Consider the following 18,056-nt stretch of genomic DNA (forward strand, 5'->3'; position numbering starts at 1 on the left):
ATGAATGTTTCAACTAAAGTGAGAGAGAGAATTGAGAAAACCCAGATTTCTCTAAACTTCATCACCATGGGGCCTTAAAGAAAATGGGCAATAGAGAAAAATCTGGAATCTAGTAAAGAAAAAGGGTGGGAAATCACATTATCTGTGGATTCGATCTGTTATGAACTGACTATGTGTCTTCCAAAATTCATGTTTAAGCCCTAAACTCCTAATGTGATTATATTGGGAGACAGGGCCTGTGAGGATGCAATAAAGGTTAACAGAGGTCACAAGAGTGAGGTCCTAATCTGATAAGGCTTGTGCCCTTATAAGAAGAGGAAAAGACACCAGACCTCACACTCTCTCTCTGTCATGTGAGGACACAGTGAGAAGGTGGCTGTCTGCACCCCAGGGAGAGCCCTCAATGGACACTGACCCTGCTGGCACCTTGATCTTGGACTTCCAGTCCCCAGAACTGTGCGAAAATAAATTTCTGTGGTTTAAGCCACCCAGTATTTTATAATGATAGCCTGAGCAGATTAAGACAGACCACAGCACATTATGGTGGAGATAGAAATGAAGGCTTCAGAACACCTCAGAAGGAAAGTATTTCCAACCGAATGGAAGAGTAATAGGCAGATTTTTTTGGAAAAGATCACTGTGATTTTGCCTTATTCACTATTTAATTTAAATATACATGTGAACATATTATACGTATATATGTATACATATATTCCTGACCCTAAAATATGAAAATAAAGCAAAATAGAGAGAAAAAAAGAGGGAAAAAAAGCTCCCAGCATCAACATTTACATTTGCCACAGCAAACAGAAGGAGCACTTACTTGGGAGGTGTCATTTCCTTCTGGCTCGATGAGATAGGTGTGGTTCCCATCATAGAACATCCCACTGCCAAGGACGAGAAAATAGTTAGGCCTGGCAATTGACTCTTGCCTCAGAACAAGATCATTTTAAAGTCAGCAGCAGCCAGAGGGCCAGTTTACTTCTCAATGCCCACTTCCCAGTCCCACCCATCACACGGGGTGCACACCACATAGCACACCCCCCACACACACATACCACCCACACCACACATCATACACACTCACACACACCACACACGCCACACATCATACACACTCACACACACCACCCATACCACACATCATACACACACATACATGACCCACAGCACACATCATACACACTCACACACCACCCATACCACAGATCATACACACTCACACACACCACCCATACCACACACACAAACACACATACACAACCCACACCACACATCATACACACTCACACACACCACATCATACACACTCACACACACCACCCATACCACACATCATACACACACATACATGACCCACAGCACACATCATACACACTCACACACCACCCATACCACAGATCATACACACTCACACACACCACCCATACCACACACACAAACACACATACACGACCCACACCACACATACACACACACACACACACACCACCCACACCAGATATCATACACACTCACACACACCACCCATACCACACACACATACACGACCCACACCACAATACACACACACATACCACCCACAGCACACATCATACACACTCACACACCACCCATACCACAGATCATACACACTCACACACACCACCCATACCACACACACACACACACGACCCACACCACAATACACACACACACATACCACCCAGCACACATCATACACACTCACACACCAACCACACCACACATCATACACACTCACACACACCACCCATACCACACACCACACATCATACATACACACACACCACCCACATACCATACCACACACACACACCATATACCATACATTATACACCACAACCCCACACATATACACACCACATACCACAGACACACACACACCACACAACACACATACCCCACTCCACGTATCTCACACACACACATACATACACACACATCATATACATTTAATAAGATGAAAAAAGCTGCAGGAAGAGCAGAATAAGGCGGGCACAAGGCAGCAGGATGCAGGGAACAGGGCGCAAATCTGAAGTTCAGTTTTGGACCTCATTGGCTACAGATGACTATCAGCCAATTGAGAAATCCTCTGGAGGGCATCTTAAGCGACATATGGCCTCGACTCCCACTCAGAAAGATCCGATAGCCACCCCATTTAGAGGAATGTGGTTTTTCTACTAAGATCAGGTCCCTTCTGATACTGAAGGAACTTGTGTTACCACTCAGGTGTCTGAGGGGGGTGAAGCTGTGATCTTCTGCAGTCACTTTTCAGTGTTAGGTGGAAATGACTGCATTATACCCAAGCTGCTAACCATAGAATAGTATGTGTCTTTCATTGATCGCTTAGTGAAATCGGCTGGTTTCCTGAGCTATAATTATAATGGCCTCCAGCTCTGTGTCTATCCAAATTCATTCACTCCTGCAGTAACATCTTCCACATGTCCTCTACTTTCATATACCCTTAGAACTGCCCTTTTCACATCTGTAATGTTTTCAACCCAAAGTGCACTTTCTGAATTTGGATGACATTGCATTTGGAATTTAAAGATAAACAGACGCAGATTGTAAGATATTACTGACAATATATGCCTAAGGAATCAGTGAGGGGAGCATTTTCAGAACAGTAGACCAAATATGGCAGTGAACATTCTGCTGATATCAGGCCAGACTCAACCAGAAAACTGTACAAAACCATCACCCTTTGCCAAAGTTCACATGGCTACGCTGATTAAGTAGCAAGCAGATTGTTTTGTTTAAATAGTATTGGGTGCTATTTCCTCTTGAATTAAGTTAGTATCCAATGCAAAAATCAGTTAGTTTTCATTGGATTTAAACATCCTGATACATGGTATAAACAAAGCAGATTCTGACACCATCCATGAAGATTCTGGTTCCCTAAATGAATTATTATTATTTTTTTGGCCCCAGGGCATGTGGAACTTCCTGGACTAGGGGTCGAACCCATGCCCCCTGCACTGGAAGTGTGGAGTCTTAACCACTGGACCACCAGGGAAGTCCTGGTTCCCTAAATGAAAATATGCCATTTTTGATTCTTTAACAATTAAAAAGCATGTGTGTTTCATTTACTTTGAGGATTGAAAGCTTTCTGTTACATTTATATAAATTCAAAATAGTATACTGAGTCCATCACAGAGTTTATAATTGATAAAATCCTATAGCTAGGACCAAGTCATTACCGGCCAATCGATTGAGCTAAAATTTTAAAAGGCTGCACCAAAACAAGATTTTGAAAGGAAATAGTCATTCTTACAAATTGCCACAAGAGGGCAATAAACTTACATTTGATTCCATTCTTTAATGTTCCCATAGTTACAGGATTTTGTCAAAACATCAGACATACCAGGACCAAAATATTGCCCATCAGTCCTTCGAATTTGAAAAAAAATGTGCTCCTGCAGGTTCTTTATGGAAAAGATATGAGTTTGATTATTTTACCCTTTATGTTCTTTAATGGAATTCAGTAAATCAAGAAAAATGAAAAATCTCAACATGTACTTGGTCATTTATAGAAGATGAGTCATGGATGAAATAATATATCTCATATCTAAATCACTGCAATTGAGACAACATAAATTATTTAATATTTAGAAATAGCTCCCCCAAATATTTCTGTCAGCAATGTTTGTTCAGAAGGTAAAATCAAGATGAAAAGTAATAATTAATAAATAACAAAAAGGAACAAGAGTGAATTTTTTCACATGCTCATAAAAGTCTAAGAACACCAAAATACATTTGTACACAATCCTGACAGTGTCCCTACACACGGTGGGTTTTCTGTTTGTTTCTTCTTGTTTAGTCTTAAATGAAAAAGTTTCTAAAGGGAGAAATAAATTTTACTTAGTTACAACAACAGAAGCCAGCTCTGAGTTCAACTCCTCATCTAGTCACTAAAACGTCCTTAAAGTTCCCTTTCCATCCTTAGAACTGTGTAGGATTAGTAGCTGTTGGTCTGAGGGTCTCAGGTCTGTTAGGGTCCTTAGAAGGCAGTAATACCTTCTCTCTGATTCTCACAATATTGTGTCCATTTGGAAAACTGGGGGGTGTGGGAGGGGAGGGGCAGGGAGGAATTGGAACATGCACTGGGCAAGACACTTACACTGTGACTTTGGACTGAGATTTTAAGAGGAAGAGAGAGGAAGGAAAAAGCCTAGAACAGACATTTGCTGTCACAAAAGTCGGCAGGCCCAGTGTACTATTCCTGGCTGATAGCTGTGCTCATCTTGAGATCAGAGATGACAATTTTACTGCTGAAGGGGATATCGACGTTTCTTTTTCCAGATTAAGAACACAGAGGCTCTCAGATATTAGGAACGGATTCCATGTTTGTAAAAATGTCTCCTTATTCAAAGAATTTATTTAAAATTAGTAAAATGGTCCTTTAGAAAAAAAGCAATAAGCAAATGGAGGTCCATCCTGCTCTCAGGCATGTGACCTCCTTTCTCTGGCTATTTATCTGATCCCTGTGTTCTCTCCTTCCTGCCTCTCACGTACCTACTGCCAGAGCCTGACCAGAGGCACCACTTAGGCAGACTGGCTAGACTTCCCAGCCTTTCCCATTAGGTCTCTTTCCTCACTTTCTTTGGACCTGTCAGTCGAACCCCTCTCCTGGAAGATTCTATCAAAGCCTGTTCCAGGGCCCACTCCATCTTCTTCAGGTGACATCTCTCTGGAGCCCTCAGGGATGACCTCATTCTTCAGTGCCCACCCTCAGCTTGCGTTTTTCTCAGTTTTTTTCTCTCTCAAAGAAAACAAGTATACCTACCACATTCCATAGCACGAAGCTGGGCTAGATTTAGCTTCCCCACTAGACTGGGAGCTCTTGCGGGCAGGGCTCACGTTCTAATCCCCTTAATATTCCAAGTGGCTGGCACACACCAGATGCTCAATAACTGTTGGTTAGATCAAAAACCCACGTCTCTAACTTGGTAACAGACAGGAAGTATTTTAAAGCTTCCAAACAAAAATTTCACAAAACTAAAGTGCTAGCTGGTTCTGGGCCCCAAAAAGTAACAAGGAGCTTGGATGATTTAGTCTAAGTAGAATGCTGAGGGCTGACACAGTATCTTTATAAGGGCTCACAAGACAAGTAAGAGACAGACAGCCACCTGGGTATCACCATCATGACAGGATGGAGGAAGCTGATCTATTTCCACAGTAAACATCAGCAATCCTACTTTGATAGTGAAGGTTATGTAAAAGGAAGCGAGGCCCTTAGGAAGGATGAACTTTGTTCCATAGAGATTTCTGAGAACAGATGGACCCTCCCAAGAGTTTGCTGTGAGTTAGGTGGGATTCTGGCTGAATAAAGGGCTAAAACACATGAGCTCTTGAGATCACCTGCAGCCCTTGTCTTTGTGCAAGGAGTCAGGAGTCTCCACCTCCTGAAATCTCTATTATTCCATACAAATGTAAAAATGAACATCAAGGAGTAGGAGGGGTAGAACGGGTACCAAGGGGCTAAACACCCACGGAAACAGAGAACAAAGTTACCCAAACCACTCCTGTCTCCATCTGGATGAAACTAGAAAAATGTTTCAAACATCACTAAGGATGCATATTATAATCATAGAGCCCCTGGTCTCTGCATCTCTAATTTAACAGTCTGCTTGGTTTATAAACCACAAATGAGAAAAAGATTTGATCCACCACTGATTTAAAATTAGTTCTTGATATAAAATAGAGATTTTGACCACGGTGCATTAAAAATAAAGAAAATAAGTGATTGAAAAAAAATGGATGATACAAAAAATTTGGGGACACTTACTGAAGTCCATGGCATGTTGACAATGCCACAAATGAGGCAGGGTTTCCTCGGATGTGGCCCTGGTAGTAACAGTGCTCTCCTCCCTGAAAGCAGAAATAAAGAACATAAGCCTTTGCCACCACAAAGAGAATCTGCCACATCGTTTCACAGGTTTCTGCCCACACTGCACCTCCATGTGCAAAGCTCTGTACAATGTTTCACTATCCAGGCTAGTATTATCAAACCATTTCTAACAGAATTATTCATAAACACTCCCAGCGAGCTGACTCCAAATCAAAAGACAGGGAAATAAAAGTTGACTTAACTTTCCTTTTATGTAGGTGATGATAGACGGAACAAAGAAACAGACTCTGAAATACATATGTGGCCCCCAGCACCAGGAAAAGTTCAATCAGCGATTTCCCCAGTCCTGAGAAACTCAACCTTGAGTAGCAGCAAAATGATGTGCTTTCCCATAAAGTGAAGTAAAATGAATATAAATCATCTGAGAGTCACTAAATTAAATTGATGGAGCAAAATGCCTATTTTTACAGTTATCAAAACTTGACAAGTTTACACTAGTCTTTTCTCCAACCAGGAATGGCTTTACTGGTAAGCAGTCTAGGGTAGGGTTTGAAATTGAGAAGTTTCTTCTAGAAGTGAGCCAAATTAACGAAATTGCACTAAGAGACTCATTTCTTTGGATTAAATGTTCCTGGAAAAGGTAACAGGGTAGAGCCTCTGGCATCTCAAGGTGGTACCCCAGTCGTTAGATGCTTGCTACTCAGACTGTGGTCTAGAAAACAGCAGCAATGGCATCACCAGAAGCACGTCAGAAATACAGAATCCCAGGGCCCACCCCCAACCTACTGGATCAGAATCAGCATTTTAACAAGGTACCTAGGTGATTCATATGCACATTTAAGTTTGAGAAGTACTGGTCTAAAGGACCTTTCCCATTCCCCCACTAATCTCCCATTTCCTCAGAAGCTGAAAGCTTTTAATTCTACTGACTCACTGATATGTGAAAGAGCAATGTAGGAAGGACTGAAGGAATGGGTGCTTTAAAGGGGCAAATGTTACCTACTTCACAGTCTGGCTTAAGGACTAACCCCACTTAAAATACTCAGTGCTTGACAAGGGCAGGGGAGAGAACAGGAAGACATAATGATGGAACAAGGTTGAAGACATTTTCTTCACCGGAATTCCAAGGAAGGCAGCCTGGCCTGAGCCTGCTGTTCCTCAGGAGATAACCCCACAGGACAGGGTGAAGCTCAGCTTTGCTGAGGGAGCAGAGAGCAGGCAAAATGGCACGCAGCACAAGCCCTGATACCCTGACACCTCCACACTCCCAAGGGAGTCACTGAGAATCACGAACTGAGGACTGGGGTTGGATCGGATGGAGGATAAGATAGGGAGGTCCTTCACGCGTAATTCTGACAGGCAGTGGAACCCAGAAGGCCATAGACTTAAGGGGAGAAACAAAGCCAGTCCCTGACTTCCGGGGTAGGGTTGGTTTGGATGTTAACAGTGTGAGCTATCAGCTCCTTCACTTACTAGCCGTGTAATCTCAAGCAAATCACAGAGCCTCCCTGTGTAATAATCTCATAGGGTTGTTCAGAGGACTAAAGAGCTAACATGCATAAAGGGCTTAGAATAAGGCATGGCACTTGGTACACACTCAATAAACGTTTGCTACCATTATGATTACTGTGTGTCACCTATTGTCCTACTCAGTTTACACACACAATCTCCTTAAATCCTCACATCGCTTCTACAAAGAAATATTGCCGTCTCTATTTCACATAGGAGGTCACAATCTCTGAGAGTCAAGGCTGTCCACCTGGGAAGTTGCCAAGTAGGGGTGCAAACTTTGTGTGAATGTGTGAATGCGAGGCCTGTGTCCTTCCCCCTACATTACTTATGAGTTGGACCTAGAACCTGTGAGTTATGCAGTGCAAGCTTCCCCTAGGCTGTTTTTGTTTGTTTGTTTGTTTTTAATTTTTGGAGTAAAGCTGGGGGGTAAATTTAACAGAACTTAAAATTCCCTCTGTTGGGCTGTTGGATTGGTGAACTATCCAAAAGATTAGTGGAGGAGAGGTTACTATGTTTCAAATGACCTTGATTTCCTGGACACATCTGATTAGACCAATCAAAACTCTACCATTTGATTGGCCAGACACAAAAAGCCAAAGGTCAATGGGGTGACCTGGAAAGACAGAGCAGCATTTCTTTAAATTGGACACAGACTAAATAACCCAATCAGATCTCTCTCAGAGGTCTAAAACTCACAGTGAAGAGTAGGTAGAAAGATAGTAGAAACAAAGAGAAACAGAAACCAGGAAGATAATCACAAGAATTATGGTGTCAGGTTAGGGAACAATGGAAGCTGACAAGTCATTGTATGTGGGGAAAATACATCAGAGGTACAGGCATATAAGACATGTTTTATAAATTACTAAAGTTTTCTTTAAAATACCAACTTTGGAAACATGTTATGTTAAATCATAAAAAAGGACAAAGAATTCATGTTTTGAAACAATCCATTATATAGGGGCTAAATAGATGATTAGATAATAGAAAACAATCTTTCACTAATTTCTGATTCTGAAAAATAGGAGTCAATCCAAAAACAGCATATGATCATGGTCCGTCTGCACAAAAGCCTAACACTGCAAATGAAGTGAAGAGCTCAATATGGTTGAATCATTATCAAATGTTTCCATGACACTTCAAGAGAAGCATAAACACCAGGGAGGGAAATCTCCTCAATTTAGACTATTACAATTCAAATCTTGAGGCTCTCAACTGGCATTATATGTAATTCTTCTAAATAATGGTAGAAATTAATTTTTGTGTTGTAACTTTTTTTTCAGGACTTATTCATCATAAATCAACAATTATTTCAACTTAGAACTAAAGTAGATTGTTTTTTTTCCTTTGACATGCCTGGAAATATTTCTTAGTCCAGAATAGAGGCCTTAATGTTGAAGGGCTTCTTTAATTTATATAAATCTATAGTTAAATTATTAAAATAAATAGACAAAATAAATTTAATAGATTTTTGCTTTTAAATAAGTATTTTCACACATTATTTTTAAAATAATAAATACTTATGGCAAAAATCCTAAGAATTCAGGTGGTACATGGTAAAGAGTGAAAATATCCCCTTCCTACACATTGTCCAGGCTTCAGTTGCTTCCTAAAAGGTAAGCATTTTTGACAGATTTTGTGTACCACATCAGGAGTCGTCTATGCATATTTAAGGAAATGTGTATATACATAAATATACATATATCCTTTTCAGTGCATAAATGAGTTTACACTACCCATACTGTTCTGCCACTTGATTTTTTTCCTTAAGGTAACCTTAACATCAACCTCATTCTTTCAATGATGGCAGAATATTCTATCACAGGGGTGAACCACAATTCATTTAAACAATCCTGTACAAATGGACATTTAGGTTATTGCAACATTCTTTCATATATTTCTGTGCACTTCTGTCAGTATATATGTAGGATAGATTACCAGATGTGTAGGTCAAAGAATATGTGCGTTAAAAATTTTAGTGGATAGTTTAAAAGACAAATATAATTGTATTTCTTTACACATATCTGTTTTAAAAGATGCATGGCATTTTAAAATAATAAAATGCATTTTATTAAAAATTACATATTTTAATAAAGACTACCACTTAAACCAACTTTCTCAAATCTTATCAATAATAAAGATTCTCCATATCTTCACACGACTTTCTTAAGGAACGAGATGCTTTATGGAAGTAGGTATTATAGAAAATAACCTAAGACAGATGTTGTAGGAAAAGAAAAAAGCCAGCACATCCCAACAGAGTTTAGCTCTTTATCCAACTGCCAGTCATGGCTTTATTCCTTACTGTCTCTTTTGTTCCAGAAATAAATCCATTGTCCTTGAAACTTTCTTCATACTCGTTGATTTAATAACACAGTCATAACAGTACAGATGTTTATTTTTAGCTAATTAGATAGTTGTAGCTAAAAAAATTACCCACCTCTATAAAAATGAACTATATGATAATTCACATGTCTTACTGGTTTATCTTCCTTGTGGAAAAAAGCTTACTGAAATTTAATTCTAGGGAAGTAGAAATAATCATTTATTTGAAAAATTCAAACACAAACCACATTTTTATTAAGCATCCAGAACTCAAAAGAAAAGCAGAATTTATTACACATATGATGAGATGATAATGCAAAGGAAGTTACACAGCCTGGGTTATAAAACTATGAAAACCCAATAAAAGAAACTAATTAGAGCACAGCTGCAAGGCCATGGTCATTTGCTCTCCATCCAGACCCTCAAAGGAAACTACAACTTTATCAGCTCCAAGATGGACCAGGGCCACCTCTTCCAAAAAGCCTTCTCAGATTCCCTCCTCCTCATAAAACTAACCTTGCTAACCCTTCTTTCTCTGAATTTTCATATTTTATCTCCTTCTATCTGCATTCTTGTTTCTGTCCCATGCCCCCACTAAACTATGGTCTCCTTTCAGGGAAGCACAGGTGCATGATCTATATTTACATCCCCAAGTGTGCTGTTGGGGGGAGAGCCTCCCAGAATCTCAGCTTCCTCATCAATCAAATGTGGAAAATAACAACCCACACTGCCTCACAAAAGAATGCAGTGGAATCCATGAGATACAAAGTCAAGTCCACTGTAAACTGCTATATAATTGGATGCAGTCAGGCAATATTTACTCAGTGAGGGATTCTATATGTCCCTCTAGCTATGATTCTCATACTTTATTTGTTAAGACTAACAAATTGTTAAATTCAGGGCATTAGCTAATTAATAATGCAGATTACTGTGTCTCTCGCCCAGAGAGTCTGTTTAGGCAGCTCTGAGGTTAGACCCAAGAATCTGCATTTTAACAAATATCCCATGTTTTTCTTACTCTAAGAATACACTAGAGCAGTGGTCCTCGACCTTGGCTGCCTATCAGAAACACCTTGGGGAGCTTTCAAAATCCCAATGCTCAGGCTGTACTCCAACCCAATTAAATCATACTCTCTGGAGACAGGACGCAGGCCTCAGCATCTTTTTAAGTGCTCCAGATGATTCAATGAAGCTATAGTGTCTGAGAATCCCTGCCATAAAGAAATATCGCTCAACAGCAGGGGTTCTCAAAACTGACTATCAGAATCACCGTGACTCCCAGAATCACCCACTGGTTCCCAGGCATTCCCTCAGACCTACTGGATCCAAATCTCCAAGGAGAGAGGGCTCTGGGCTTTTTAGGGTTGCAAAAAGTTCCCCAGCTGATTTTGATGATCACATTTGGAATTATTAACCTAAAAATATTCAACCTAATACCAAACCATCCCCAGGGAGAGGGCACCAGAAAGACTGAGATCTTTCAGAGAATGAAAGTGTATGCCATATCCTGGGCATTCTGCTTGGTGATGAATGTACTATTTCATGATGACTGATGAAGTGAATATTAATTTTTCCATTTCACAAGTGAGAAAATGTAGATTTAAAGTGAGCCTTCACACCCAGGTATGCCTGATGCAGAGTCAAGTCTCCTTACGTTGGTGGTTCTCAAAGAGTGGTGTCCAGCCCCAAAGCATCAGCTTATTAGAAATGCAAATTCTTAAGCCTCTCCCCAATCAGAGGCTCTGGAAGCTCTCCAGTGACTTCCAGGCACTCAAAATTTAAGAACAACTGCTTTTCGCTACATCTGCCTTTGTATTTTAAAGCTCCTCATTTGCTGAGCTCTCTGAAATCCTACGCTAGTTCCTGAGCAGAGCCTAACTGAAGCATAAAAGATATAAACAGCCATAGCTCTTCTCCATTTCTTCTCTTTTTCTCCTAAAGCCAGCTGGTTTTAACAGAAACAGAATTGAGGGTAAAAGGTGAAATAAGAATACGTGAGGGACTTCCCTGGTGGCGCAGTGGATAAGACTCTGCACTCCCAATGCAGGGGGCCCAGGTTCGATCCCTGGTCAGGGAACTAGATCTCATATGCATGCCACAACTAAGAGTTTGCATGCCACAACTAAGAAGCCCACCTGCTGCAACTAAGACCCGGTGCAACCAAATAAATAAAAGTATTAAAAAAAGATTATGTGAGAATTTTACCATGTACAGAGCCAGGAAGAGCAGAGCTATTCTTTGTAGGTGCTGGTAAGAGGGTACCATACAGGATGCTTTGGCCAGAACTCCAGGGACTAGAGCAATCAATGTCCCATTAGCCTGGAACTAAGGGGTCTCCCAGGATGCAGGTCATTCAGTGCTCCATCCAAGAAAGTCACAGGCAAAAATCAGTGTGAGTTTGGTCACCCCAAAAGGGACAGGGTTACTGCAGACACTTCCAGACCAAAACACCGGCCTGTAAGCCTTGTGATCCTGCTCTGCTCCCAGAGTCATAGCTCTCTCCCCCTCTGTGGGCACCAGTCCCAGGACTGGCTTCTGCCCTGCAGATCGGGGTTCATGCCAGTCATCCTCGTCCATAAGTGAGACCCTTGCTCACTCTAGAAGTTCGCCACCCAGGGTGCACATTAGTGTCACATTACTGTCACGAGGGAAGTATTTTTTAAAAAAGATCAAGCCTTATTCCATGCCAATTATATCAGGACCTCTAGGGATGGAACCTGAACATTATTTTAAACTGCCCAGATGATTCCAACATGCTGCCTTAGGTTGAGAAGCTATGCTCTAGGCAATTTCCCCTTTGCAGGAACTGAAGACCTGTCCCTGAACTCTACTGCACCCTAAATTTCTCCCAGGCATGTGCACTGGCTAGACTTCTGTTTGTGGCTGCATGGCTGGAATCTGTTCTGCCAGGCATTTGTCTACAATAGCCTCTTCCCAATTTCCTCCTGATTGGCATTGACATGACGTGCCTCTCCCTCCCAATAGTGAGAAATGACATATTAAAGTCAGGAATATTCCGAGTCTCCCTAGGGTCATCTGCATCAAGGAAATTCCTAGAAAAGCTAAATCTTATTTTGGAGAGGATCCAGCAACCTACCCTGATTAAAATGTATAACCTGGAATTATATAGAATCAGATGGGATTCATAAAAGGGACATAAGTTAAACATTTGTTCAGTTACAGAATGTAAGGTTATCTGATTCTACAGGCTCTCCAAGGAAAATAGAGAGAAAAGCAATCTCATCTTATTTTACAGTAAATTAAATTAAATAAAGCTATCACATGGTCGATAATCCATGGATCTACACTGTGCATGTCAAAATCTTTACCAGTTCATGCCAAAATAAGGGCAATTCAGTCAGTTTTTCATAAAGCTAAATGCATTTAATTTTCATATAACTGTCCTTTGTTTTGAGATTTATTCTTGCCTTCTCTTTATTAAAATTATCCATTTTTAATTTTTAATAGGCTTTTTTATTTTGAAATAATTGTAGATTCACAGAAAAGTTGCAAAGATGGTACAGAGAGTTCTAGTACATCTATCACTCAGTTTCTCCCATTGTTAACATCTTACATCACCTGAGTATATTTGTCAAAACTAAAAGACTGATATCAGAATGTTACCGATTACTAGGCTCTGAACATTTAGATTTCACTAGTGTTTCCATTAACTTCCTCTTTCTGTTCCAGGATCCAGTTCAGGTTACCATATTGCATTAGTTGTCATAGTCATTCTTTTTTGAACTGGGAGTAATAGTAAATAGAATTTAGGTATTTTGAAGGGGCTGTTTCCATATACAGTAAAATAAAAAGATTGGCAACCCTATATTGATCTAAAATTTGTTTTGTTAGTGTACTGGGCTATGAAATGCAAGTCCAGGATCAAGAGTATGAATGAATATTTCCTAGACTCTAACTTAGCACTATAGGTTTCAAAATAATTTTTTTTAAAAACTACCCTTATGTAAACAAGCTTAATTTAAACTTATTAAAATGTAATTTTTAATATAACCCATAGAGATAATTTCTGAAAGGTTACTCAATAACACTTTTCTATAACAATAATCTAGGACTCCTCATTGCCTGAAATTGTTCTGGACTGTCCTTTCAAGGATGTTTGCAGAGTGAAAAGCCTTTGAAGATAGAGCTATCTCCCTCTAGAGCAAAAAAGAAGCATGTTTACTTCCTATGATAAAAGATTCAAGTTTTTTAAATTCAGAATTTCTCTAGTAATACAACATGCTGTGTGTGCAGGTGTCACCTGGCCCTTTCCTCTGTCACCCTCTGGGGATCGAGGTTCACGACACAAGCATAAGAAAATGCTGATATTCTGGCTACTTCTTTGACCCAGGATCTCCTGTCTTCTGCCAGAATAGATGAAACTGCAACAGGCTAACTTGTTAACTTGCAAGTAGGATAAAATCTTAGACCCTCACAGTTGTTGAAAGTTGGATTTCCATTTTCCCCTGAAGATTAGGAGATTTGTGAACAGTGAGCCTCCATTCCCACATTTGCATTTTGCTGTAGGATACAAATCAGCTGCAGATAAGAATAAGATAGACATTGTTCATCTTATTACAGCTAGCCTGTCTCTCATTTATACAACTAGTTGACACCATTGGACATTTGTGTTTGCCATCCCATTCCAGGATACAAGTGTTCAAGCAGTATCAAAATTATCACCTCATTTCAACATCTAAAGCTAAATGGTCCTTCAAAATCTCTGCACTATTTTAATACTCATCTATAAGCACTAGGATCTTGCAGCATCGTCATCCACCAAAAAACATTTTAAAAACTAAAAGGAGGGCTTCCCTGGTGGCGCAGTGGTTGAGAATCTGCCTGCCAATGCAGGGGACACGGGTTCGAGCCCTGGTCTGGGAAGATCCCACATGCCACGGAGCAACTGGGCCCGTGAGCCACACACAATTACTGAGCCTGCGCGTCTGGAGCTGTGCTCTGCAACAAGAGAGGCCGCAATGGTGAGAGGCCCGCGCACCGCGATGAAGAGTGGTCCCCACTTGCCGCAACTAGAGAAAGCCCTCGCACAGAAACGAAGACTCAACACAGTCATAAATAAATAAATAAATAAATAAATAAATAAATAAATAAATAAATAAATAAAAGAACGTGAATTTCTTTTAAAAAAATAAATAAATAAAAGGAGACAAATCTAGCTGACAAAAAAGGAAATAATTTCATTTAAAAATATGCATGGTTCCTGTTGAAGAGGAAAGATGTATAAGAATATTATTGCAGCAAATATTCTTGAATATTATTGTAGCGAAAGTTTCTACAAGAAAGGAGAAAAGAGACAGAACTAGAAAGCCAGCCATTGGATATAAATAAAAGTGATAAGCAAAAGTGTTTCTTATTGGAAAATGGTGAACACCACAGAAAATAGGGACCATAAATTTCTTATGAGCTCTCGAGTTTAAAAAAAAAAAAAGCCCACTAGAGACGCAGTTAACTTAAATCTATTTTTATTGTTGTGCAGGAATCTTTCCTTATACTAATTTCCCCTGGGTATTGTCAGCTGTGGAAAACAAAACATAAAAATGATGATAGTTTTCCAGGTGTTAAAGCTCACAAGTATCCTAACTGAACAATTGTTAAAGTCTTTATGAGATGCAATCCATTTTTAAAAGTTAAAGACTTACTCCCTCTCCTCTTGTATGTAGGCTCAGGCACCTCCAGCACATGCTCTAATTGTTTTTACATTAGTTATAATCAAAATGCCTTCTGTATTCATTTCCTAGGACTCTCATAACAGATTACCAAAACCTGGGAGGCTTAAAACAACAGAAATTTATTCTCTCACAGTACTGCAGACGAGAAGTCTGAAATCAAGGTGTTGGCAGAGCCATGCTCCCTCTAGACAAGAATCCTTCCTTGCTTCTTCCTAACTTCCAGTGGTTGCCAACAATTCTAAGTGTTCCTTGGCTTGGAGATGCATCCTCCAATCTCTGCCACCTTCTTCACATGGCATTCTTCCAGTGCGTCTGTCTCTGCATCTCTATGTCTAAACTTCCCTCTTATAAGGACACCAGTCACTGGATTAGGGCCCTCCTCTTAACTTGATCACACCTGAAAAGGCTCTGTTTGCAAAAAAGGTCACATTCACAGGTACCAGGGGACATGACTTTTGAGGGGACACTATTCAACATAGTACAATTTCTCATCTCTTTCAATGTGACCAATTGAATTTTTATATTCCTAATCTAGAGATTTTGCTTCTAAGAAGCTTGGATCAGTGAAATAAACTGTAGGTGTCTACTACAGCAGCCCTCACCTAAAAAGATTAACCCGTATCTTAATTACCTCTAGCCAGACATTCTAGTTTCCCATAGCTTAATTTAACAATATTCATCATTATTTTACACAAATAATACAGTAAACCTGATCTTCAGTTCTTTTATTAAGTCAAACAGAGCTTCCAAAATTGCTTATTTTTAACCAGAAAATAGTCAAGAAAAATTATTTTTCAGCTGTCAGGTAATCATTTACAGACCTATTAATATAACAATGTCTGATCAGACTACGAAAACATTTTAGGTTCCCACAGAATGCTCCTCAGCAACAAATTACCATAATGCAGAGAGAGTACTTAGCAGGTTCTCTATGTTGCAGTTCTAAATTGAGAGAATGGAAAATCAATGTGGACCACATACAGTGACTATACGATTATAAACTCATGAAATTATAACTCTTTCCAGGAAATTACTACATTACTGTATCTTTTTAACAAATAATAGACACTTAAATGTATTGCTCTGTATGAATGCTTTAGCATAAGACATGTGTATTACCTAAAACTTTCTTCTGTAGTTGGTGTTTGAATATCAATAGGAAATAATATAATTGTCTAGAAGACAGTTACAGAAAACGAAAGCATATTTGGCATCCCTAAAATAAAGGAAAAAAAAGATTTCTGTTCCATCTGAAAAGAATAATATTTTTGTTGTTTTCTTCTCTTCCTTTTTTGTTTTAGAAGATGTAACTATATGAGGGTTTGAGGTAAAGAAAAAAAGACATTTTTTCCCACTACCATCAAGAACTTATTCTCCTTTAATTTCACTTCCATTCTATCATCCTCCCATCCACTCTTTTTTTGAAAAAGGAAGGATAAACAGGGAAAACTTCTAGCTGCCAAAAGAAGGCTGCATTGCAGCATCTCTTTCTCCTGTTATACTTGAACCTTAAACACTGTGCTCAAGAACTCAACCACATCCAGTGGTCATTCTTATTCCTCAGTGGATGATTCTGCATTAGCCCAGAATTAATTTAAAGGTACAAACAAAGGGTTGGCTTACTAAGGACGAACTTCTCAAACAATTCCTTCAGGGAGGCAAAGTAGTATTTAAGGGTTGTATCTGACAAGAAGTGATGCTAAACCTGAAAAAATTAAGTGCTTTTCTTTCAGCAATGTTTCTCTGAGCACATGATTGTCATTTGCCATTTTGGGGGTATTTTCCTGTAAAATGAAGGAGGAGTTGAATTTGGTGGTCTCTAAAGTTCTTTCTGGTTCTATGATTTGCAATCTATTTTTAAAAAATCAAAGATTACCAACTTTTTATTTCTTTTAAATGATCAGGCCAACTTTCAAGGAATTAATATCTTTTACACTGCATTTACCATTAAAAAAATTAAACCAACAACAAAAGATACTCATGTGTTTGGAAAATTTTTAAATGTTACATACAAAAATTTTAAACAATTTAAAAATTATTTCTAAAATTTCAAATAATTTATGAGTCATATTAGAGTCATAGTATAAATTACAGAATATACATATTTATGGGCAGTGAAAAAATGTGTGTATCAGAACTTTTAGGATGCTGCTAAAATGGTACTTATGAATAAATTCTTCATCCCGAGATGCTGGTAGAAAAGAAAGATTGATAATGAATAAGTTAAATTTTAACTCAATGAGTTATGAAAAGAACAAAGGAGAATTTTTTTAAGTAAAAGAAAGTAGACATTAATAACAGAAGTAGAGCTCGTTCCTTGAACAAAATATATCTTAAAAAACTCAAACAAGGGCTTCCTTGGTGGCGCAGTGGTTGGGAATCCGCCTGCCAATACAGGGGACACGGGTTCGAGCCCTGGTCTGGGAAGATCCCGTGTGCCACGGAGCAACTAAGCCCGTGCGCCACAGCTACTGAGCCTGCACTCTGGAGCCCGCGAGCCACAGCTACTGAGCCCGCATGCCACAACTGCTGAAGCCCGCGTGCCTACAGCCCGTGCTCCGCAACAAGAGAAGCCACCGCAATGAGAGGCCCGTGCACTGCAACGAAGAGTGGCCCCCGCTCACCACAACTAGAGAGGGCCCGCGCACAGCAATGAAGAC

General features: G+C 39.6%; 1 protein-coding gene across 10 annotated transcripts in view; it reads right to left on the reverse strand.

The window, feature by feature from the left end:
• Window positions 1-18,056, reverse strand: part of ADAM22 (ADAM metallopeptidase domain 22) — a 236,061-nt gene that overhangs the window by 78,523 nt on the left and 139,482 nt on the right. For all 10 annotated transcript variants that reach the window (XM_068549168.1, XM_068549159.1, XM_068549158.1 and 7 more), the window contains exons 5-6: window positions 5,810-5,892; window positions 824-887 (exon numbers count right to left, since the gene is read on the reverse strand). In XM_068549168.1, coding sequence (XP_068405269.1) covers window positions 824-887; window positions 5,810-5,892 — 147 coding nt within the window. The remainder of the gene's footprint in view (window positions 1-823; window positions 888-5,809; window positions 5,893-18,056) is intronic.

The sequence above is a fragment of the Eschrichtius robustus genome, chromosome 8 (genome assembly GCF_028021215.1).
Source record: "Eschrichtius robustus isolate mEscRob2 chromosome 8, mEscRob2.pri, whole genome shotgun sequence".
In the NCBI taxonomy this organism is placed as follows: domain Eukaryota; kingdom Metazoa; phylum Chordata; class Mammalia; order Artiodactyla; family Eschrichtiidae; genus Eschrichtius; species Eschrichtius robustus.